The following is a 23,341-nucleotide window of genomic DNA, read 5'->3' on the forward strand; positions in this document are numbered from 1 at the left end:
AACAAGGAATCCCAGAATCTCCAATGCTTACAAGAGCTAATGTGTACTTCTTCCTCATACTTATTTTTATAAAAAGTCAGCTCAAGATGGAGTTGCAAATTTTCTTTATTTGCGGATTCAGACTGAAGAAGCAGATCGATCAAGGACTGTATTAGTTTTGTGGCAGAAGAAAAAGAGGGGTGGTGGCACTAAGCTCTTGAGGGTGTTACTTGATCCTTTTCTCTTGGTCAACTTTCAAGGCTATTCGGAGGTAAATGGAGACCACAGCATGCTGGATGGAGGACAGACTACAGAACTCACTTTCCACAGCAGAGAGGGAACAAGGAGGAGCTCAAGTGGCCTCAATCTTTTCAGAGGTGGGGGTCACATGGAAGGATCCTGAAGAAATTTGCATCTCTTCTTTCTCTGTATGGCGGGGCAGGAAGCAGAGTTGGAACACAGGGGGCAACTTGCCCAGCCCATTCACCAGTGGAGTGAGGTCGATGTCTTCTGGGGCCTTGGGACAGCCCAAGGAGAAGCTCTGCAGCATGGAGGTCAAAAAGAGGAAGAGCTCGGAGCGGGCCAGGCTCTCGCCCAGACAGATGCGTTTTCCTGGGGGCATAAGAGAAGGAAAGCACCCAGTTGCCGCGCCCATTCCTCCTGGACATTTGCATGCTCATTTGTATACATTTACACATGAAGCACTTCTGCTCATATTCTTGTCCTCCATGCAAATAATCTGAGTACACAATCCCTGTCTGTTCCACTTCATCACGACTGCCCGGTACCATCTCATCTGAATCTCCTGGTCCCTTGTCATTGCCTCTTTCACAATCCCTTTCTCTGTATGTCTCTGATTAAATATATTATCAACTAAGCTTTATGAAGATCATGGAAGAACCTCCTTAATGTATCCTATGCAAAGCAGCAAGAGAGCATAGGTGAGCTGAGACCTGCAAGTTTCCCTCCTAGGCTGACGTTCAGTGGGTTGTTTGCAGATCTGTACTGGCTGTTAGAATACCGAACTACTTCTAAATGATATACAGTTACTGCTCGAAGCTTCGGGTGTGGCTCACCATGGCCCCTCCCCCTTGTCCTAAGGCCCACCCCCAGTCAGCAACTAACCCAGTAAGCCTCCCAGACCCTGTGCCAGCACACCAGTGGTAACAGTTCTGATTGGCAGGCGGCCATGTCATGCTTATTAAGCATCTCAGTTGGCACTTGTGCACCCTGGCCCCGACACCCTCACTCTCAGATCCTGCACTCATATCCCAAGGTGGAATCAAACACTGCAGAAGTGTCCCCCTGGATGGAGCCCTCATGATCTCCTAGTGTACAACCCAGACTTGGGTCCTCGTGGTATACCCACGGGTGAGCATCAATTGTGTGCTGTACAGGGCACAGGGAGGGAACCTGGAGAGCTGCCTCTCAGCTCTGTATAATCCTTCAGGAATCTGACCATCTCTGTCACGGACTTGCTTGGACTTGCATGGACTTGCTTTGGCCAGTAAAGTGTGGGATAAATTGATGTGTTTCGTGATTTCTTCCTTGCTTCTGCACTCGGCAGGATCAAGTCCCCAATGGCTCCAGTCTCTACGTTATTTTGAGTCCAGACCCCTGGTTGGGATGTCGGTACAACAGTAAGCCTGAAATTAACTTTTTGGCCTTGAGCTGTGGAGCCGTTGGGGTTGTTGATTACAGTAGCTCCTCTGACTGACACCGCCCCGGCCTCCCATGGGACCTTGGGCAGGCCCCGGATCTACTGAGCCTCTAGGATTCCACCTTTACAGAGGAACATATGATTCAACTCTATCACATCTATGTTTATAATCAATCAAAGAAAAATGTTTGATCATCTTGTCAGGAGCTGAGAATAGACTTGAGAATACTCAAGACCAAATCCTGATTCAAAGCTAAAAAAAAAAAAAAAAAAAAAAAAAAAACTTTTGGAAAACTGGAACAGAAGGAGTCTTTTCCTTAATTTGATTTAAAACTGAGATAAATATGTGCTAGACTAGCCATAAAATGTCTGAAAAAGACCACGGTCAGCAGTAGCTTAAAAGAGAAAACTGATTTTTATTTATTTATTCATTTATTTATTTATTGCTTAAAGTTAGGAATCAGACAAGTGCAAGTCCATGATGTGAGGGAAAAAACAAAATATGGATTTAATGTAAGAAAGGATTAGGTCAAAATATCAGTTGCAGATGCTATCTATGATCAACTATCTGGAAAGCCCAAGAGAACCTATGAAAAGCTGTTAGTGATAAATGTATCAGGAAACTGCCTCATAATAGCAGAAATACATAAAAATCAGTGGCTTTCAGATATTCTAATTAAAGCAGTTTAAAATACCATGAGAAGAGGTTCTAAGAACAGTAGCAAAAACCTCCCCTAGAGGTTGAAATGCAAGAATAAATTTAGAAAGAAATGTGAAAAACTCAGATTTAAAACACAGAACAAGTACAACTGATATACTAAGTGACATAACAGCTGACTGAATGGGGACTCACACTGTTTCATCTAGTATATTTTATAATGTGACATTTCCAAATTCCAAAGGCTTCCTGATTCATCTACAAATTTATATTAATTCTAACAAAATCACTATGGGTTTTGGAAGGGGCGAGGAGGGAGGAGGACCTTGACAAAATAATACCAGAGTGTAGTTGAAAGAAAAAAATAAGTTAGAAGAGCCATAGGAGTCTGAAAAATCAGAGTGATGGAGGAGGATTAACTCCTGTGAAATATAAAAACATATTATAAAGCCTGATGATTGGCATGGAATAGACAGATGGTATAGTTAGAAAAGACAGACAGGGCAAGGATTGGCATGGATATGGACTAACATCCATAAAGCAGAAGTAGACTTAAGGGAATTTAAAGTTTTAGTATATGATACGTTTCAAATCAGTTGCTAAAAGTTTAATTATTAGATAAATCATTGAAAAGGGACCTTCACATGACTAAACATGAGCACTCCTTAAATTTTGTGGCCTAAATTCCTGGGGCCCTCACTTTGGTTTGGGTGTAGATTTCAACAACTGACTAACAAAAAACAGCTTGATATATTTTCTTTCACTTTACATCTTTTCCACCTCTTTTCTTTTCTTCTCTTTAAATCTTTCTTTCACTTTCCTACCTATTACCTAGCTAGCTAGCTATTAGCTATCTATCAGCTAACTTCATATGTGTGAACACATGTAATTAAAAATTTGGAAGGACACCCTCTGTAATACCAAAAATATGATTTTGTTGGTGAATCACAGGTGGTCTACATCTTTAACTTAACTACTTTCTGGAAAAAATAATAGTTAATAATAGTTGTTTATTGTAACAAAAAAATGAAAATGCCTTCCCCAATTCTTGGCGTACAAAAGGTGCTCCATCACAGGTCATTCATTTGTTTGGTTTTCCTGTGCTTATGCATGTGCATGTGCCTTGGTTTTTTACTTTTATCTCCACCACCAACTTAGTCTCCATCTTTCTCTTCCATCTCCCTTCAGAATCCTCATCTTTTCCACCCAGTGTTTGATGTGAACAAAGGAAGAAAATCACACAGAACTGTCTCAAAAGTGAGAAGGGAGCAACTCACCCATGGAGAAAGGAATAAAGGCTTCCCGTTTCCTAAAGTTTCCCTTGGCATCCAAAAAGTGTCCAGGGTAGAAGGTGTCTGGCTTCTCAAAGTGGCGTGGGTCATGGAGGACAGAGCTCATGACGGGGTACACAGTAGTGTTCTGAGAGGGTATCAAATTCAAGAGATCCATATGGCCATTAGTAAGGTGTGACTGAATCAATTCCATTATATCCGCAGTTGACAACAAACTTTACCCATGATAAGGCTCTGCAGTTGGAAGCTAAATTATGAAAATAATTTTGCCCTGTTTCATTAATAGTTATATCCTGGGCCTTCTGCATACCCCTACCAACCACCCTGATCCCTCTTCCCCTAACACCCTTTGGACTTCCTTATGATCCATCAACCGCATGTTCCCATCTGGCTCAACAGAGACCTCCATGCCATCACTAGGGCCAGAATCTAATCCAATGTGTTGGTGATTAGGGTGGTTTGATATTGTGAACATCATCTCTAAATACATCCAACTTGGGCTGGGGCTGTAGCTCAGTGGCAGAGCACTTGCCTTGCATATGGGTTCGAGTCTCAGCATTGCATGAAAATAAATAAATACATCCAACTCAGGAATGACTCAGGACACCATGGTAGAATAGTAAGAGTTAGAACCACAGGCACTGATCTAAAGATGTGCAACTATTAAATTATAAAAAGGAAGTCACACAGACCCATAAAATAAAAGAAAAAACAAGCAAAACATGTTTGCATGAACATAAGTGTGAGCATGAAAGGAGATATACCACACTGTCCACACAGGTGCAAAATAAGATATAGCATGACATGAACTTCATATACATGTCTATCAGGTGTATGATTATATGAGCTTAAAGGAAATATGGAAACAAAAATGAAAAACTGTCAGTACCTTCTCATGAAAGAGGATGTTGAGGAAGATGAGGACAGGAAAGACAGCTCCACCATAGAACAAGTTTAATAAGTATATGCTATTTTCTTCAGCAAAAGTAACTCTAACATCTAATAAAAGTAAAAAGAAAGAAAGAAAGAATGGAAAGGGGAGGACTTTTCTATTTCCAAAATCTCCTTCACCCCACAAAAAATAAGAAAATAAAAATCTTCCATATAGCCCAGTGACCAGAGACATGAACTATCATGGCTACACAAGGATCATAAGCTGGCACCCTCCATCCATGATTCTGTGGCCCTGAAGATCTCACCTGAGGGAGATGATACCCTCAGGAGTTGGTGTCCTGAATGACGGAGTGTGGGATACCGATTGGGGTTAGGTCACTGTATCTCTGAATCTCATGGATGACCGCATCCGTGTAAGGCATTTTTGCTCTATCTTCAAGGGCTGGGAGACGCTTGCTGCCGATGACCCTGTCAATCTCTGCCTGGACTTCCTCTGAGATGGAGAGGATTTGGGAGGAGTCACAACAGTGACGGTAACAAGGGGGCTCAACAAAGGCATTTGAAGAGTGGCCTGCAGGCTGGGGGAAGAGGCTTAAGAACTCTTCATTAAGGTATTATCACTCCTTCTCAATGAAACCATCAGGAGAAAGTCAACGCCTTCTTCAGGGAGAAGTGCTGTCTAATTCTTCCACTCTAATTATGAGACAAGTTCACTTGGTAAAGATGGTTGAGTGGAAATTAATTCAACACTTAAGGTCAAACCCTCCTTTTTTTTCCCTTCTTTTACTGAGAATGCGTTCTGACTGGAAATAATGTCGTGTCCTTTTCTCTCATTGGCTTGTTATGCAATCTGAAATGAGTCACTTTCCCTTTCTGTGGAAGCTGTTTTGATGAGATGAAAGTTTCTCCAAGTTTGCTCTATAGACCATCAGCACAAGCATCAAAAAACTTTTAAATTCATCACAAATCAAAAATATACTCCCAATTGTTAAGTTGCTTGTGAACCTCAAGGTTTTCTATCACAAGCCATGTGATTTTGCAGACTGCAAAATGCTTTGTAGAAAGGTATTGCTTTGTGACCTGTGATGCTTTGTAAACCTCATTAACAAATTGAAAACATGCCATAAAGCTCAAAAGTAACTTCTGAACTACATTTGAATGAAAATATTTTGTCAACTGTGAAGTACCTCCTCAAACTCAAATTGCTTTCGGCTGCTACAATTTATTATAATTAGTACATTTGTGCTGGGGTGGATTTTTCCTTTTTCCTGACTCATCAGAACCAAAGTCTGTTTTTACCCATTAACCAACCACCTTCCACCACAGTGAAGCCGCCCCTGCCCCCAACACACATACAGGACCTGCTCACCCAAGACTTCCGGGTGCTTCAGCAGCAATAAGAGCGCATAGCGGAGGGTGGTGCTGGAGGTCTCTGTTCCAGCAAAGAACAGTGAGAGCACCGTGTGGACGAGGTTTTTATGGTGGAACTCACTCTCGGGAACAAATCGTTCCTGTGGGTGAAGGTTGACAATCCTTAACATCTCTCCTTGCAAAAATTTCCAGTTTCAGGCTCTTCTTTTCTACCCACCTATCCCCAGATTATCCTATACCAGTTTTCCACTTCCTTATTTCCTCTTCCCGCTATTCAAGGTCTACAGAGTAGCAATAGCATAGGTCCTGGAGCCAGAATTCCTGGGTTCAAACTCAGGTCCTGCCATTTCCCAACATTGTGTTGTGAGGCAAGAACATAACCTCTCTGTGCCTCACTTCATCACATGGCGTTGTTTAATATTATGATTTTAAACACTCAGTAAACACTATTCCTTAATTATTTTTCCAGCTTTGTGATCACCATCTTGGTTCTTGGTTATCTTTGCTTCCTGATTGGCCACTGCAGCTGTCTATTCAGACATCATGAGGAAACTATTTAATATGTTGTATGGCATTTTCCAGACCAGTGAGAACAGACATAAACCGGGACCAATAAGAACACCGTAAGGGGGCCTCTGATCAATCAGAATGAGAGGAAGTGGGAGGGAGCAGGGTATTGAGCCCAGTGATAACTCTTCAGTTCCTAAGTCTTAGAAGGCATTGCTGGGGAGGCTGAGGAAGAGCCAGGTGGAGGCCTGGAGGTTGTGCCAGTGGCTGGATCACCAACTGTAAAAAGTGTCCCATACTTAACACACCGACTACCAGCTGAGTGTCAGTAGGATGGCCCGCACTCTTGTTCCCACCCAACCCCAATCCCAGCTTGCCTTGCCTTGTTCATGCGGAGAAGGAAGGAATCAATGAAGTCCCGGGGAGCACTGGGGTCCAGGGTTTCTTCGTGCCTCTCAATGTTCTCAGTGATAAAATCTTTCAGTTCTTGAATGATTCTGCACAGATGAGTATGAGGGCCAGGGAAATGTTTCAGGATTCCCGAGAGGAGTTCAAACACCTAAGGACAAGACAGGAAGATCCCAGAACCTGGTGCTGAGACCCTGGGCATGCACTGGCAGCCTTGAAGTTGTGCCCTGCACAACACTGTGACATCTAAAGCCAAGCTGGTAGAAAAGGTGACTGTGCTTTCCAGGTGAGCACGTGTGGGCACATCATACACACTACATGCATGTGGGCATGCACACAGTGCCACAAGCATGGCTCCTACCTGTCCAAACCACTCTGTGTGTGTGTGTGTGTGTGTATGTGTGTGTGTGTGTGTGTGTTGGGGGGATTTATACTGGAGGGTGAACTCAGAAGCACTTTACCATTGAGCTACAACCCCAGGTCTTTTTATTTTTTATTTTGAGACAGAGTGTCCCTCAATTACTGAGACTGAGCTCAAACTTATAATCCTCCTGCCTCAGCCTCCCATGTAGTTGAGATCTCTCACTATCCATGATTTTTGCAGTCCTAATTCCTATCCCCAAACTAACTCTTCCCTTACCTGGAGAGTGTAGGAGATGAAGTGTGTGCAGGGCTGGTGTCTTGTGTACCTCAAAGACCAGGAACAGGAGAGTGTGTGAGCAGGTAAAGGGAACCTGCCTGTGTGCCAATAGCCAGGATTTGTAACGCCACCAGGGCAGAGCTTCCTGGGTTGTAAAATAGTGAATGAACTTAAAGAGCATTTTTCCTAGAGGAAGGGATGCCATTTTCTAATTTTCAATAAAAAGGCACCATGGACACTAGCAGGTGCCTTGTGGGCGTGTTACTCAGAAGAAAGGAGAGATTAAAATAAGCTCCTCCCCTTCCAATATCTGAACCCACCTCACTTTCTTGCTCCTGAGCTCTGGACAGGGAGAATCTGCTCCCATCCCAGGGTCTGCCCACCCAGATCCCTGGCCCATCCTGGAATCTTTGGCCTCACCTGGCTGTAGAAGGAGCTGAGGATGGTGAAGGTTTGGTTCAGTAAACTTAGCAGACGTAGGAATTTGGGGTCCTGGTAATTAAAGCGTTCACCAAAGATAATGGAGCAGATGATGTTGGCCGTGACGGAGTGAAAGAGGAGGGTGGGGTCCAGATAGGTCCCTGGAGATGAGAGGTCTATCATGGAGGTCTGGATGTCCCCTGCATTGCACTGTCCTTCTGGGTGACTCTGACCTAGCTGGCACTATATTCACTCTGAGGTTGCTTTCTCTGTATCCTGAATGGTCCATCTATTCCTTGGCCTTTGAGTCTAAGCTGTTCTTTCTGCACATCTCCCCCTCTGTGTCTTTTATTTATTTTATTTTTCTTTTATTATTATTTTTTTGGTGTTTCTCTTGGTCTGAGTTTCTTTCTACGTCTGTGTCTCTCTGTCTTTCTTCTCTCTGATTTGTTGTCTGAGACTGTGTCAGTTCTCTTTCTCTCCCTGCATTTCATATCCTTCTCTCCATTGCCCACTAATATTTTATGTCTCTTCCACTTCTACTTATAGCCTTGACTCCTTCATTTGAATCTTTTCCTTGAAATTTCTATGACTAGATCTTGGTTTGTATCCTGAACTTTTCTCTCTTGCCGTCTCTCTCCCTTCCTCCTCCATCTCTTCTCCTTCTCTGTACTCATTCTCCCACTCTTCTCCCTCCCTGAATCTGTCTCTGCATTTCCCTGTCCCTGTCTCTGAGTCTTGTGGAGCCCCCTAGTGCTCACCCTGGGATGTCCGCAGCTCCTCCACCAGATTCTGAGCCTCCTCCTTGATTCTCTCCTCAATACTTTGCTTTCCCATCCCAAAGACCTTCATGGTGGTCAGACAGAACCGCTGGAGGACTTTCCAAGACTTTCCACTGGCAAAACTCACAGCTGGTTGGTGGGACACAGAAGTAAATTTAGGAGGACTCATGCATTCCCAGGTCCCTCCAGTCCCCTCCCCTCATGTCTCCCACTCACCAGTTCCCTGGAAGATGGAGTCAGTAATGGCAATGAGTCCTCGGCCAGAAAGGGTCTCAGTTTGATCCACCAGAGCCTCCCTCATGGCCTCCTTTGGAACCAGACCCAAGGTGCCACTGTGGAACCATGCTGCTCAGTGCACATGGGCTGAGGAAGTGCTTTCCTAGAGAGAATCCACAGGGAGAGGTAACTGGGAACAGGAGCAGGGAGGACCACAGCAGGCGTGACCAAGTCTGCAGTGTGGGGACCTCGAAGTGCTGTGTGAAGAACAGAGTCAGACACACGCGATCACAGTTGGACACTTCCTTTATGTGAGAGGGCCAGCCAGGCAGGTCCATGGAAGCAGCAACGAGGTTGGTGTTTGCAGGGCCTGTGCGAACGAGACTGAGGAGAGACTGTTCAATGTAACAGGGGTATTGGGGACAGTGACATGAACAACAGGAACAAGATGGTAATACTCATACACTTTTGGGAATGAAATAAATTCTATACTCTATAATGGCCAAGTTTGGGTTATGCTGATTTATCTCTCTCTACATATATATATATAGTGTATATAATATATATGGATATATTATATATATATTATAAATATATGAAAGAGGAAACGGGGAGAATTGGGTTCTGTGACCTCAGAGAGGACACTCGCACCCACTCTCTCTTACTGTTCTGTAAAATGGGCGTGGTCACCTCACCCACCACAGGGTGCTGCTGGGGGAGCAGTTAAGAGCAGTCTTAGGCAAAGTCCTTCACCACAGATGATGGAGCACATGCAGTGGACAAATGGAACCATACTTATTTTGGACAAGGGATAATTTATTCAGCATGAGCTGTGCCTGGGAGGCAGAAGTTAAGAAGGACCTAGAGCCCAGCTTCCCCGTTTGCCCCCAGTGACTATATACACACATTGGAAGGGGCTTGATTATCTTCAAGCTTGCTTATGACTTCTGCAATTCTATTAATAGAGGAAAGGAGAATGCCTGAGAGCTTGGAAGAGCTACAGCGTGAGGGAAGGAAGTAGGACTACACAGGGGACTTTCCCCTGTTGATGCAAACGAGGACAGGGAGGCTGCTGGTTCTCAGGCAGGAAGATGTGGAGGCCATGGGGGTCGTTCTCTACAAAGGTAGAAACAATGACCCTGGAATCCTTTGGCCCTCTTCCCTCAGCCCATTCAGTGAGGAAGGAAGTGGATCTGCTATGTTGGGTGTCCTCTGCCCACACCTATCTCCCCCTGGGAGTGAGATCGATGTCCTCGGGAGCCACGGGACTGGCCACAGAGAAGTTCTGGAGGATGATGGTGAAGAAAAGGAACAGTTCGTTGTGAGCGATGCCTTCCCCAAGACAAATGCGCTTCCCTGTGGGCACAGAGGGTCACATGTGGACACGGGGCCAGTGCATGTGCTTGCCCACCACACCCCAAAACACAGGCACCTGTGCACTGCAGTGGATCATCACAGGCTTAACCTTTAATCTGATATTCAGCATGGAATCCCAGGGAGTCCCAAATCTGACACCAGGTGCACACCTTGTTCCATGTTCATTGGTTTGGAAAGAAAATGTAGTTTTTGTTTCATCACCAATGGTTCAGTGGCTCCATAGGAGATAAGGATGCAGCTGTGCGTGAGTGTGTCAGAGTGTGTAGGTCAAGTGAGCACATGTTTCTGAACATTTTTAGTGTTCTTCATTTTTCATATGAGAATACTACCATCATACAGGCTACTATGAGGGTAAAGTTAGTCATTGTAGACACTCTTTAACACATGGCTCCTGTTAAGTATCCTAGAGTACTAGCTATGGTTCTGTTTTTGCTTCTGAGAACATGGCTCGGTGTGTTTCTGTCACTGTGTTCTGTCTGTCTCTGAGTTGTCTTCTGGTTTAACCTGAAAACCACCAGCTTTGAGAATCTTTCAAAAAATTATTCATGAAAGTTGTGAGTGGGACCAGGGCCCATGAGCAGGTTTTCTATGCTTCCCCTGGATTCACGGAGGTGTGTGAAAAACCCATGTTGTTTACAGACAACAGGTTTATAGGGGAAGGAGGAGAGAGACTGCCTGAAGTCAGGCCGGGACACAGCGCTTCCGGGTGCTGCAATACTTCCTCATCTGCAAACTGACAGCCCTGGGTAGGCCAGTGGAGGGTGGGATTCCAGGCATCCCCTGCACCTTTCCAGCCACTGCAAACATGTGGCTGCAGGGATGTATCTGGCCAAGGGGCCCATGTCCTCTTGGCATTTCCTGATGACAGGACACGGGAACATAGAAGTACTCAGGGCCGGTGTCTGGGCTGGTTCTTCTGGAACTGGTTCTGTGACCCACATTTTTCCAGGACTGGCTAATGCCTTTTATCTCCCACTCACACACCCTCCCCATCCTAGGACTGTCCTTCTCTTTGGACACCTTCTGACATCTCCTTGACTCTCACATTCTGCTGGCTCACTTCCTCTTTCTGTCCAGGCAACGTCTATCCTGGGCATTAAACATACAGAACAGGCACTGTTTCATGTTCATTCTTATATATGCTTCTCTTTTTACTTTCTTCCATCTAAATTCCTTCTCTATTCCACCTCTCTCTCATCTATCTATTTATACCTCTATGACCCTATCATATTTTTCATCTCCCTCTGAAGAAACCACTCTAACCTCCTTCTCCTTCTCCTCCTCCTCCTTCTTTTTCTTCTCTCCTCTCTCTCTCTCTCTCACACACACACACACACGCACACACACACACACACACACAAACACACACACCTCTCTTCTCTGCTCTGCTCTTTTCTTTTCTCTCCCCCTCACTCTCCCTCTCCCTTCCTCTGTGGTCTCAGGTTCACCCTCTGTCTCTCACAGACTGTCTCCTCTGTGCCATGATCTCCTTGTGTCTATCGGTGACTCTGTCCCCTCTCTCTGCCTCATCCCCATAATATCTCGGTTGCTTACTTGTTTCAGTCCTTACTTCCCTACAACTCTCTCTGGACAGGACTATTGGGCAGGGATCTCACTTTCACCCACTACCCCAGGTGTTCCCAGCTCTCACTGAAGACAAAATGAGGACACTGAAGACTGCATCCACAAAGTCGGCACCACTTGAGTCAAAGAAGAGATTTATATTTGGGAACTTGTTCCTGGGGCCATCCTACCTCCCCCCAAAAAATGAGGACCCTAGACCTTGTGGTTTCCTCGGGTGACCTTCAAGTTAAATTTGGCTAAAACCCCAAGGAGTAACCTGCACCCTTCCTAAATATTAAAAGAAAATGGCAACCGAACCTGAGAGCAGATTCCTAGAAAAGAAAACCGAGGCTCAGTCACTCCCAGCCTTGCGCTTCAACCACTCCCAGCCCTTTACTTCAGCCAATCCCAGCCCTGCGCTTCAGCCACTCCCAGTGCTGAACTTCAGCCAATCCCAGCACTGTCCTTCGGCCAATCCCCGTCCTGCACGTCACCCAATCCCAGTCCTGCACTTTAGCCAATCCGCACTGTGCTTCAGGAAATTGCACGCTGTACTCTGCTCAGATCTGTCCAAAGGCAGCCACGTGGAACTGGACCAACCCAGCTGTTTCTGCTTGTAGGTTCCTTTCTGTCTGTAACACCATGTGCCCTGCTACTGGGTGGAACTCTCTCAAACTTCACTACTTCAGGATATGAGGTCCAGCCAGCTGAGCTCCTGGCCCTCAGCCACTTTCTAATCCATTCCGAGTGTCCTACACTTTAATGGACACCTACACTTCCTCTAATTGACCACCTGGCTCTGCCCTGCTGTTGCCTCGACCTGAAACCTTCTTTCCTGGAGTTGATCCACACTCGCCTACCAGGCCTCTGCTTGGAACCAGTTTCTCAGCTGACCTGTTCCTCACCTACCCACCAATATTACTCAGTATATCCTTCTTGGTGCTCCCAATGCCTGATTAATGACAATACATGCCCCTGTTGGTGTGTCCTTTGTGCCAGGCACTGGTTAGCTCAGTGCAGGCATTAAATCTTTTAATTGGATTATTATTTGGGACACTCTGATGAATGTCTATCTCAGCTACAGGACTATAAATTTCCTGGGGCAGGATCTGTGTCTTTATGTGATTTGTCGGACGCATTCTCTTTTGTCCCCTGGACTCAGTGCTGCATTAATTTTTACTTGCTGTTTTTCCCCTCTCCTTTTTTTTTTTTTTTCTGTTCTCAGAATTGAATATATGGCCTTGTTTTTGACAGGCTGCACTCTGAACTGAGCTTTATCTCCAGCCTTGCATCAGTTTTTAGTTATTGCTTTTTTAATGGTTACTTTGCTCACGTCTAGAGATTTTCCACCACTTGTCCAACGTCCTGCTTATCAAGATGTGCCTTAGGTCATCATCTCACTTCTCAAGTCGCCTCATGGGGTTGTAGTGAAGATTGAATGGGACAGTGCAGGTAAACCAACTGGAATGTGCTAAGGGCTGCACAAACGAACACCTATCATTGTCTGCAGGAGAGGAGAGGACCTACCCCTGGGGTCTCAGAAGGATCCCAGGTCCAGCTTACCCATGGAGAAGGGAATAAAAGCTTCATTCTTCTTCAGTGCCCCATGGGCATCCAGAAGGTGGTCGGGGTTGAAGGCATCTGTTTTTTCAAATAACGGGGGTCGTGGAGAGCAGAGTTCAGGATGGGGTATACTTCAGTGTTCTGAGGAAAGGTTAAAACATCAAAGGCCATGTCATCAAGAACACAAGTAATAATAAGTGCTGGCCTGCATGTGTGGGGAGTGTATACTCATACAATGTGGTGGGACTGAAAATTACTGCAACCATTTTGGAAAGCAATATGGTGATTCCTCAAAAGACTGGGAATGGAATCACCATGTGACCAAGTAATTCCACTCTGTTATTTATCCAACAGAACTAAAATCAACATACTATAGTGATGCAGGCACATCTGTGATTATAGAAGGGCAGTTCACAATATCCATGTTACGGAACCAACCCAGCTGCCCAACAACAGATGAACAGATGAACAAAATGTGGTATATATACACAATGGAATTTTACTGAGATATAAAGAAGAATGAAATTGTGTAATATGATAATAAATGAATGGACCTGCAGAACATCATACTATGTGAAATAAGACAGACACAGAGTCAAGGGTTAAATGTTCTCTTATATGCAGAAGCTAGAGCAGAATAAGGAAAATAAGTGGGGGTTGGGTCCAATGAAAACAGAGAGGACATCAGTGGAGTGGAGGAAGGAGATTGAGGGGGAGGGTGGAGGAACTGGAAAAGGCAGGAACTGCAGAATCAAATTGGCAAAATCATGCTCTGCACATATGTGAATATACCATACTCTTTGAACCTTTACGTGTATTTATAAAGCACCAATGTAAAAAAAAAAATTAAAGCAAGACCACTAGAATATAGGAGTGGAAACTGTGGACGGAGGAGAAGAGGGTAAGGGGAAGCACAGGGGACTGGAATGGAGCAATTTATACTCAATGCATGAGTGATTATCTCATCCTGAACCCCTCTGTTATCTACAGCTCTAATGCACTAATAAAAATATTTTTTAAACGTTGCCATTTCCTGGGTCTCACCTACAAACAATAAACAAATAGGTAAAACAAACTAAACGTTAAAACACGGAGGTACTATGGAGAAGCCCACAAGAGGTTGAGATGGTGGGCTGGGGGAACAGAGGGCACTCACACAGAGATGGGCAGCCTGCAGGACTGACCTTGGGGATGATGAACCCTCGGAAATAAGTGTACTTGGTGACCACATGAGGCACACCAATGGGGATGAGTTCAGTGAATCTCTGAATCTCGTGGAAGACCACCTCTGTGTATGGCATCCTGGAGTGGTCTTCTAGGGCTGGTGGGCGGTGTGAGCCAGTCACCTGCTCAATATCTTTTTGGACCCTTTCTGCACCAAAAAGGGGATCTGTGAGCCTCGTTTCACATAGATTTCCCCAGAGACACTGTTTTCAGGGGTCAGTGAGCTGGGAAAATCCTATGGGAAAAGCTGAGAACATTGATACACTTTAGAGAAGACAGCTGGGGTGATGGGAGGAGAGAGAACAACAGCATGGGATTTCCAACCCTTTCACATTCAAGTAATTCAATAAATTGTCTCCTATATGTTCAGAAACCCTTCAGGCATGTGCGTGCACCAACACACACACACACACACACACACACACACACACACATTCAGACCCCCATATCCACCACAACCGTACAAGGAATTTTTTATTAAAAACTCCAAAATAAGAACTTGTTAAAACTTTACCCTCAAGGATCAATAGAAAATGATCCAGTGTGTGTGTGTGTGTGTGTGTGTGTGTGTATGTGTGTGTGTGTGTGCATTACAGGAAAACTCTGTGCCACGTTCTCACAAATATCACAGGGGACTAAGTCAATGGATTAATCCAAGAGCAACTGGATGAAGACAAGAATGCATGATAAAACAACAGATCAATTCCGGAGTGAAAAAAAAACCTGACAATTAATGAATTGAACAAACCAATGAATGAATGTGTTTGTTCAGCTTATCAATCAATAGATGGATCAACTAAACAATCAATTAAGAATCAATTCCTTGACAAATAAAACAATGAACCCAATGAATCAATAATCACATGCAAGTTGCATTTATGGGCATTGTGTGAACGGATCAATTCGTGAATGAGTAAACAAAGGAATAAATGCATTGGTGGGTAGAGGGATAAATGAGGGAAGAATACATGAAGGAATCATTAAGTGGTTAAATGTGGAAATGGATGGATGGATACATGTAGGAAGAATGAGAAGATGGTTGATAGAAGGAGTAAGGAAAAAAACCCACTTCATAAAATAAATGGCTGGGGTCCTGCATGAAGAAATGAATGAGCCAAGTCATCAGTGACCAATAGAGCACTCAACTGTCCTTGTACATAGCATCAGCTCATGAATGAAATTATATGTCCATGGATGCATTGCAGATGAAGCAATCAGTGAAAGTACAAGTGGATTAATCAAGAAAAGATGGACAGATGGATGATGGATGGGAGAAAGCACTGGAAGAACAGGTTGTCAGACTTGTCATTCCCTCATCACCAACAGGACTGGCTTAGCTGAGACCACCCAGAGCCTGCAGAGCTCCTGAAAAGGAGGTCAGGTTGCCTCTCATTCATGAAGGACCCCAGCCCCACCTCTGCAGCCCAAGAGGAGATCCAAGGATCCTCCCCACACGCCCATCCCTGGCCCACCTGCAAAATGGGGGTACTTGAGCATGAGCAGGAAGCCATAGCGCAGTGGAACCCAGGACCTTACACACGCTAGGTGAGCAATCAACCATTAAGCTATATCCACAGGCCCTTCTTATTTTTTATTTTGCGACACAGTCTCACTGCATTGCCAAAACTGGCCTAGAGCTTTCAATCCTCCTGCCTCAGCCTCCTGAAGTGTTGGGAATACAGGTGTATGCCTCTGCACCCAGCAGGCTGTGCACATGTTTTGATGATGTTCAACTGCAATAAAAACTTGAGTTATAAATCATGGAATGGCTGACACTTGTCTTGCATTGGTGTCTGCAATGTGTCCTCACTGGCTTGCCTGCAACCACTCTTATACTCCTGAAAATGAATTCACATCTCTCCAGATCAGAGCAAGCGCACCAAAGGTAAGTTGGTTAATACCCCTGCACCTCCACAAGCCCTCCAATGTCCCCATGTCGCTTAGAATGAAATCACCATCACCATCCTGACCACAAACCACGTGGTCCCTCTCTTCTCTGGCTTCTTCCCCTTATGCCTTGGCCACTCTGATCAACCTCCGTGCTGTTCCCTGAACTCCTTCCTGTTCAGGCTCTTTCAACAACACCTGCTGCACCTGCTGCCACACATCTGCTCCCTTCAGAGTCTGTCCAGGAACATAGCAAGACCATGGGCTGGGGCTCAGAGGAAAAGGGCTTGCTTAGCATGTGTGAGCCCCTAGGTTCAATCCTCAGCACCACATAAAATTAAACAAATAAAATAAAGGCATCTGTACAACCACAAAAAGTTTTTAAGGAAATAAAGTAAGTCCATGTCAATCCCTGGCCATGCAATCTGACATATCTACCAACACTTTCTAAAATATCATTCCATTTTATTTTAATCATAGCTCCTTACTACCTAATATGGCTTTGTCTGTTTTTTGTTGTTGTTGTTCTTGTTTTGTTGTTTTGTTTGGTTTTTCTTTTTCTTTTTTATCAAGAATGGCTGAGACTAGATAATTTATAAAAACTGAGAGAACAGAGACAGCAGTACATTTGGGAGGGAGGATACTAGGGTTTAAACCCAGGAGTGTGTAAACACTGAGTGACATTCACAGCCTTTTTTAACTTATATTTTGAGACAGGGTCTTGCCAAGTTGCTTAGGGCCTTGCTAAATTGCTGAGGCTGGCTTTGAACTTGCAGTCCTCCTGCCTCAGGTTTCTGAGCTGCTGGGTTGCAGAAGTGCACCACTGTGATTGGCAAGATGTACTTCCTACAGATCTTGAGTCTAGCAAGTTTAAGACCAAGGGGATGTCTGTATACAGCAGGGACTAATTCTTACCTCATCCCTTGTGATACATGCAAAACAACTAGAATGAAATTATATGCACTCAAAGCCCCTGCCTATGAGAAAAAACTCAGAAAGGGTGACAGGCCTGGGTCTGTGTCCCCCAGGAATACCTGAGGACATAAAGCCAGGGCCACATCTGGGGATCAGGAAGATCTTTCCCAGGGTAAATCGTGCTTGACTGGAAATATAAGAATCCCCAAACATGAGGCAGGAAATCTATTCCTGTATCAACCAAGGCCAAAGGATAATCCATACAGAATGCTGAAAAGACCTCATATGATTTTACCCAAGTTCTTCCTGCAAGAAAACTGAAAAGTTTGCTGCCATGAAGAATGGGGATCAGCCAAGTCTCTTGGAAGCTGTGTGTGAATGATGGATTTTGTTTGAGCCATTGAGGCAGGGAGGCTGCTTTTCTTGGAACTCCTGTGTGGAATTCCCTGGCACGAAAGCCCAGATCATGCTGCTACCCTGCCTCAGCTCACAGCCATCAGGAGATGGGCATAAACTGCCAAGCCCTAAACACCTGTTTTCCCCACATTTATCCTCTTTGTCCTGAAGGAGCTATTTACTGATCCCCTTTGGTCTGTGCTGCTATAAATAAAGCAAGCACGGGCTTTACACTTTGTTAGGGTCAGACCCATCTGGTCTGATCCACCCATCATGCCCCTGCTTTGAAAATATATATAACTCTCACCTCTTGTCTTTATTTTATTAATATTACTCCTAGCTTTCATTGCCAGTTGACCCACACCTCCAATGGTTACCCACTCCCTCCACAAGCAGGATGTGGGTAGAACACATCCAAACCCCGCAGCCCTGAACACATGGGAAGGAAGACATGAGAGAATGGAGGGAACGGGTTGGACCCAACAAAAGCATAAAAGGGGGGAAGCATAAGGGCAAGTCAATCAAGATTCAGGGTTAACATAGCTTCTTTCATCATCAAAAGGAGACTACATGAGACCACTTTACTGATAACTGATCTGTGTCAAAAATTGTTTTTTGGTTTCTATTTGTTCCTCGATGCCAGGTATGGTGACCCATCCCTGTTAATCTGAGCAACTCGGGTGGTTGTGGAAAGAGGATTGCAAATTCAAGACCAACCTCAGCACCTTAACACAGGCCTAAACAACTGAGCACAACCTAGTCTTGAAATAAATAAATACATAAATAAATGAATGAACACATGAATTTTTAAAAGGGCTGAGGATGTGGCTCAGTGGTAGAGCACCCCTAGGTGCAATCCGCTATAGGAAAAACAGGGGGTCATTTGACAATACTGAAATTATTGCCAAAGGAATAACACATGTTATGGTTTAGATATGAAATGTCCCTCAATATCTCCTGGTAATGCAGGAATATTCAGAGGTGAAATGATTCAGTTATGAAAGCTGTAACCTATTCACTAATCCTGGCTTGAATGGACCCACTGGATGGTAACTGTAGGTAGGTGGGCTGTGGTTAGAGCAGATGGGTCACTAGCAGCATGTCCTGGAAGGGTGCATCAGACCTGCAGTCCCTTCCCCCTGCCCTCTTCCCTCTCCTCTACTTTCTAACCCCACCAAGTCCTGGGCAGGTTTCCTCACCAGACCCTTCCACCATGATCAGCTGCCCCACCTTGTGCACACAGCAATGGAGTCACCCATTTGTGGACTGAGACCTCGGGAACTGTGAGCCACAAATAAACTTTTCCTCCTCTAAGTTATTCTCATCAGATGTTTTGGTCACCACCACACAAAATCTAACTGAACAAATTCATACATAACCTTGCTGATCATAGTAGAAATATTGAAGCATCACTATGAAATTGAAACCAAAAGCTACAAAGTGGATAGTAAAAGGAAAATGGCAACACTTGTTGGAGACTGTAGTGCATCTTTGTGCCTCTCCCTCTCACCAGCTGAATTTTATCGTCCTTAGGATGCTGATCTTGGTAACACTCCCATGCGGACAAAAGCCCACACAACCACCTTCCACACACCAGTTGCCTTGGGGACCAGCCATGGGCTTCCCCAGTCACAAACAGAAGCATTGGAAGACTATTCCAAGGGGCGTGTCAACAAGCCCCAGTCCTCTCAGCAGGGTGGTGAGCCAGGCAGTCTGGAATTGCACCACTGCAAGCTCATAGGCTGTGGATGTCTGTGTTCCAATTGGGCTGCAGACACACACACAGTGTGCCTAGGCCACATGTGCTGCTTGTTTCTCGGGATCACCAGGAGCTCACCAGCATTTGGCATTCAGAGCTTTCCATCTGGGGCAGTTCCCTCTGGCTTCTTACCTATTTCCTGTGCCAGGGATCATGAGGTTGATCACAGTAGAGCAGAGTTAAGAGGAGGCAGGACCTGGAGAGTTGCAGCCTTGGGGGAGGAAATTAGGTCATGGTGGCACCCTCAGAGAAGGAGCTAGCTCCTGAGATAGCAGTGAGGCCACTCTTGCGGATTGGCCTCTTCTGCATGTGGCTACTTCCATTTCTTCATTTCCACCATGTGGTCACTTAGCTCAGGCTTCCCTCACCAGAAGCTGAACAGAACTTGCCTGATCCTGGACTGTCACCTTTCAAAACTGTGAGCTACTCTATACGGTAGCCAGCCTCAGGTACGTTGCTCTAGCAAGAGGAAACAGACTAAGACACCAAGGGACCATCTTGCCTGGCCAGCTGGACCACTCTTTCTCTTATGGCTGCTCCTAGCTTCAGACCAGCCAATTGCTCCCTGGGCTGCCATCATTCCACACCTGAGTCCTCTCTACTTCACGTCACGCCCTCATTCACTGGGCCTATACCTTCTCCCCTTTCCCCCAACACCCTCAGAAAGGGTGTTTCCTACCCACTGATCTTAAGTCCATGCAGTCGTTACACTCTGTCCAATTCTGACAGAATAAACCTGTTCTGGACCCTGAATGATCTTAAGACTCCTACTTGTTTGCTTCTGTTCAGTACCACCAGGGTGAAAACTTAACATTACCTAACTAATTCTTGCAGTTATTTTATATCTGCAGCCAGACTGTCGACTCCTCATGGGCAGGTCCTGCCACTTATCTCCCTGGGCATGCCACAGTGCCAGGTATTCAGGGCCACTGGGTTGACTCATTCAGTCATCACAGTAGTTACTGGTGGAACAATGCAACCTATTGAGAGCAGCTGCTGGCAGTAGGATCCAGGCCACTCCACATTGTTCCACCAGTGCTGATTTCCTTCACTCACCATCTCCAGACATGGCCACTGCAGGGACTAGGGGTAGCACCCTTGGGTCACTGGGACAGAACCTTAACTCTCCAACTGTGAGAACCACATGTTAAAGCATTTTGCATACTCTAGACTGTCTCCATAAACACACAGGGCACCCAGAGTCCTGGAACCTTGCAGTGGACAGGGGCGTCAGACCTCAGCCAGCACCCACCCTTCCCCAGAGGATGTGAAAAACTCCTCCAAGGCCCTTCCCAACACATTCCACTTCTCTACTATCTTACAAAGCCATCAAGACTTTTTAAACCTCCTTTTAGACACATAAGAACTTCCTGGTCAGCTTGACTTCCTTCAGAATTTGTAAGGAATTGTGACTACTGCTCATATCAACAACTCTCATGGAGACAGGAGGCAGTAAGACACAGAGAGCTGGAGTGTAGCCAGCTAGTGTGGCCACGGTTGGTGCCCAAGACTGCATGGCAAGGAAAGTACCTTCAAGAGGGTCATATGGCCAGGTGCAGTGGTGCTCACCTCTAACCCCACCAGCTTGGGAAAAAAGCAGGAAGATTTTAAGTTCAAAACCAGGCTCAGTAATTAGAAAGGGCCTAAATAACTTTAGTGAGACTCTCTCTAAATTAAAAAATAAAAAGGGCTGAGGGTGCAGAGACATGTTTAAGCAGCTCTAAGATGGCAGCTGGCATTGAGTCAAGAGGTGGCGCATAATTAGTGTTAATATGGCGAGATCTCTTATGACCTTTTGCATAATTAGTTAATGTCTCCTCTGTGCTAGTGGTCAACAGATGTTCCTCATTCTTTCTGGTTTGGTACCGTGGGGCGTGCTTCAATTGTGCTAACCCTGAGCTGATTGGCTGCCTTTGGTATATAAGACATTTTCTTCACTTGGGCGGCAGTTTCGGATCGCAGGTTGCTGGACGCAGGCTGCAGGCTGCAGGCTGCACGTCGTACGCCACACCCCGCAACTTCAAGAAGCGACTCACCTCTAAGAAGCAGACCTCTGAAAACGTAGCGTCTCTGAAAGCGTAGCACCTCTAAAATTAAGCAAAGCCTCTCTTACTCTAAGCAAAGCCTCTCTTCCTCTATAAACTAGCGAACAAGCAAGCAAGCAAAGAAGTAGCCCAGATAAAGTCAATAAAAATAGTTCATTCCCAATCCACCTCCAATAAATTCCCACGGAATTGTTGCTGTGGGTGGCAACAGCTGTTGCTCAGGGGTTAAGCACTGCTGGGTTCAATTCCAGATACTAAAAAAAAAAAAAGTTAAAATTTAAAAAAATTTAAAAACAAGCCCATGCTTCAGGAGTGTGGCCTCCATGGCAAGGAAAAAGGACAGAGGAGCTGGGAGTTACTGGCACGGTTCAGCTCTCCCACTAGAAAGTGGGGTCATGGATGCTGATTAATTATTCACAAGGAAGTAAACAGGAAGATCCAAGATGGCAGACTAGAGGGAGGCTGTGTTCCGTGTTGCTACGTAACTCCGGTTTCCAGCAGAAGATATCTGTTTCTTGGCACCTATCGTCTGCTATTTGCCTGCCTCTGGCCTCTCCATCACCTGCCTTACACCTATCCATCACCCAACACATGAGGTTCACCACCCAATCATCTGAAAACAGTCAGCAAACTGATCGCTGACTGTCAGTGGAGCACCAGCTGCCTGCTGTTGCCTGGAAGTTCACTGCTACAGTACCTGCAGGATCCCACAGCACAAACAATCACTACCTGCCCTGGGGCCCTCACATTGACTGACTGCTCCCTGCCGCCAGGACCCCCAAACCAACTGACTGCACCCTATCACTGGGACCCCAGACCATCTGATTGCAACCCACCTCCAGGATCCCACAACCACACCAAACACACCAGCCCTCCAGGACCCCTGCCTAAACAATCCCATCCCGCATCCAGGACCTCCGGCTGAGCACATCCACACCCTGAGCTTCAGATCCCCATTTCACAGCACATTTCGAAGCCAGAGTGGCCATCTCGGATAATCCTGGGCGCCCTGATCTTTACGTGGGGCAGAACCAATCCTGAGATGCCTGCTAGAGGCTTGAAGCTCATTATGAGGTACCTTGCCTGCATCAGGCTTCTGAACACTGGGAAGTTTCATTACTATATGACTGTTATACTTTAGATTTTCTTTTTTCCCCTTATTGAAAAATTTTAGGTTTTTTATTTCTTTACTTTTCTTGCTCTCTTTTCCTTTTGTTTACCGGTTTCCTCAGAGTCTCTTTCTCCTTTTTTTGCATGCTAACATCCAATTTCTTTTGATTACACTCTCACCCTTTCTATTATCTAGAACTTCTGTGTATTCTTTTGTTATCTCATTAACAGCCACATTCTGCATTCCTCTGCATCCTCTTTATCCTCCATTTGAAGCTGCAGACCTTATTGCAAATCTGTTTGCTTTACTGAAGATAATATTTGAACTCGTTCTGTTCATTATGCCAATTTTGTTATTGTCCTCAAAGGGGCTGTTTGGTCTAGGATTGCATAGTGTCTGAATTGGGCACTGATAATATTGATCTCCCCTTAAAGAAAGGGGCCACTGTAAGCCTATAGTGGGAAATCTGCAATACCCCAGATCTCACAGAAGATGGTAAGAAATCATGAACAGAATCTCCAAGAATTATGGGACATCATGAAAAGACCAAATTTAAGAATTATTGGGATTGAGGAAGGCACAGAGATACAAACTAAAGGAATGAACAACCTATTCAATGAAATAATATCAGGCCCCTTCTCTTTACCCTATTTGTCTCCTGTGATCACCTGCAA

The 23,341-nt window shown here is 45.2% G+C and overlaps 2 protein-coding genes across 2 annotated transcripts in view; both read right to left on the bottom strand.

Moving 5' to 3' along the window:
* LOC306648499 (uncharacterized protein) overlaps positions 1–23,341 on the bottom strand; it is a 54,225-nt gene that overhangs the window by 18,310 nt on the left and 12,574 nt on the right. The window contains 6 exon segments of the mRNA XM_079118694.1: positions 5,853–5,994; positions 6,744–6,920; positions 7,830–7,990; positions 8,591–8,740; positions 8,828–8,918; positions 14,515–14,757. Of these exon segments, the coding sequence (XP_078974820.1) occupies positions 5,853–5,994; positions 6,744–6,920; positions 7,830–7,990; positions 8,591–8,740; positions 8,828–8,918; positions 14,515–14,757 (964 nt within the window).
* On the bottom strand, positions 101–5,404 carry LOC306648360 (cytochrome P450 2B6-like). The gene is made up of 3 exons (XM_079118444.1): positions 4,789–5,404; positions 3,575–3,716; positions 101–591 (listed from the first exon to the last, which is right to left on the bottom strand). The coding sequence occupies exons 2-3, from the start codon at positions 3,693–3,695 to the stop codon at positions 332–334; spliced, it is 381 nt and encodes a 126-aa protein (XP_078974570.1). The 5' UTR covers positions 3,696–3,716; positions 4,789–5,404; the 3' UTR covers positions 101–331.

Source organism: Sciurus vulgaris (genome assembly GCF_902686455.1).
Source record: "Sciurus vulgaris genome assembly, chromosome: 17".
Classification (NCBI taxonomy): domain Eukaryota; kingdom Metazoa; phylum Chordata; class Mammalia; order Rodentia; family Sciuridae; genus Sciurus; species Sciurus vulgaris.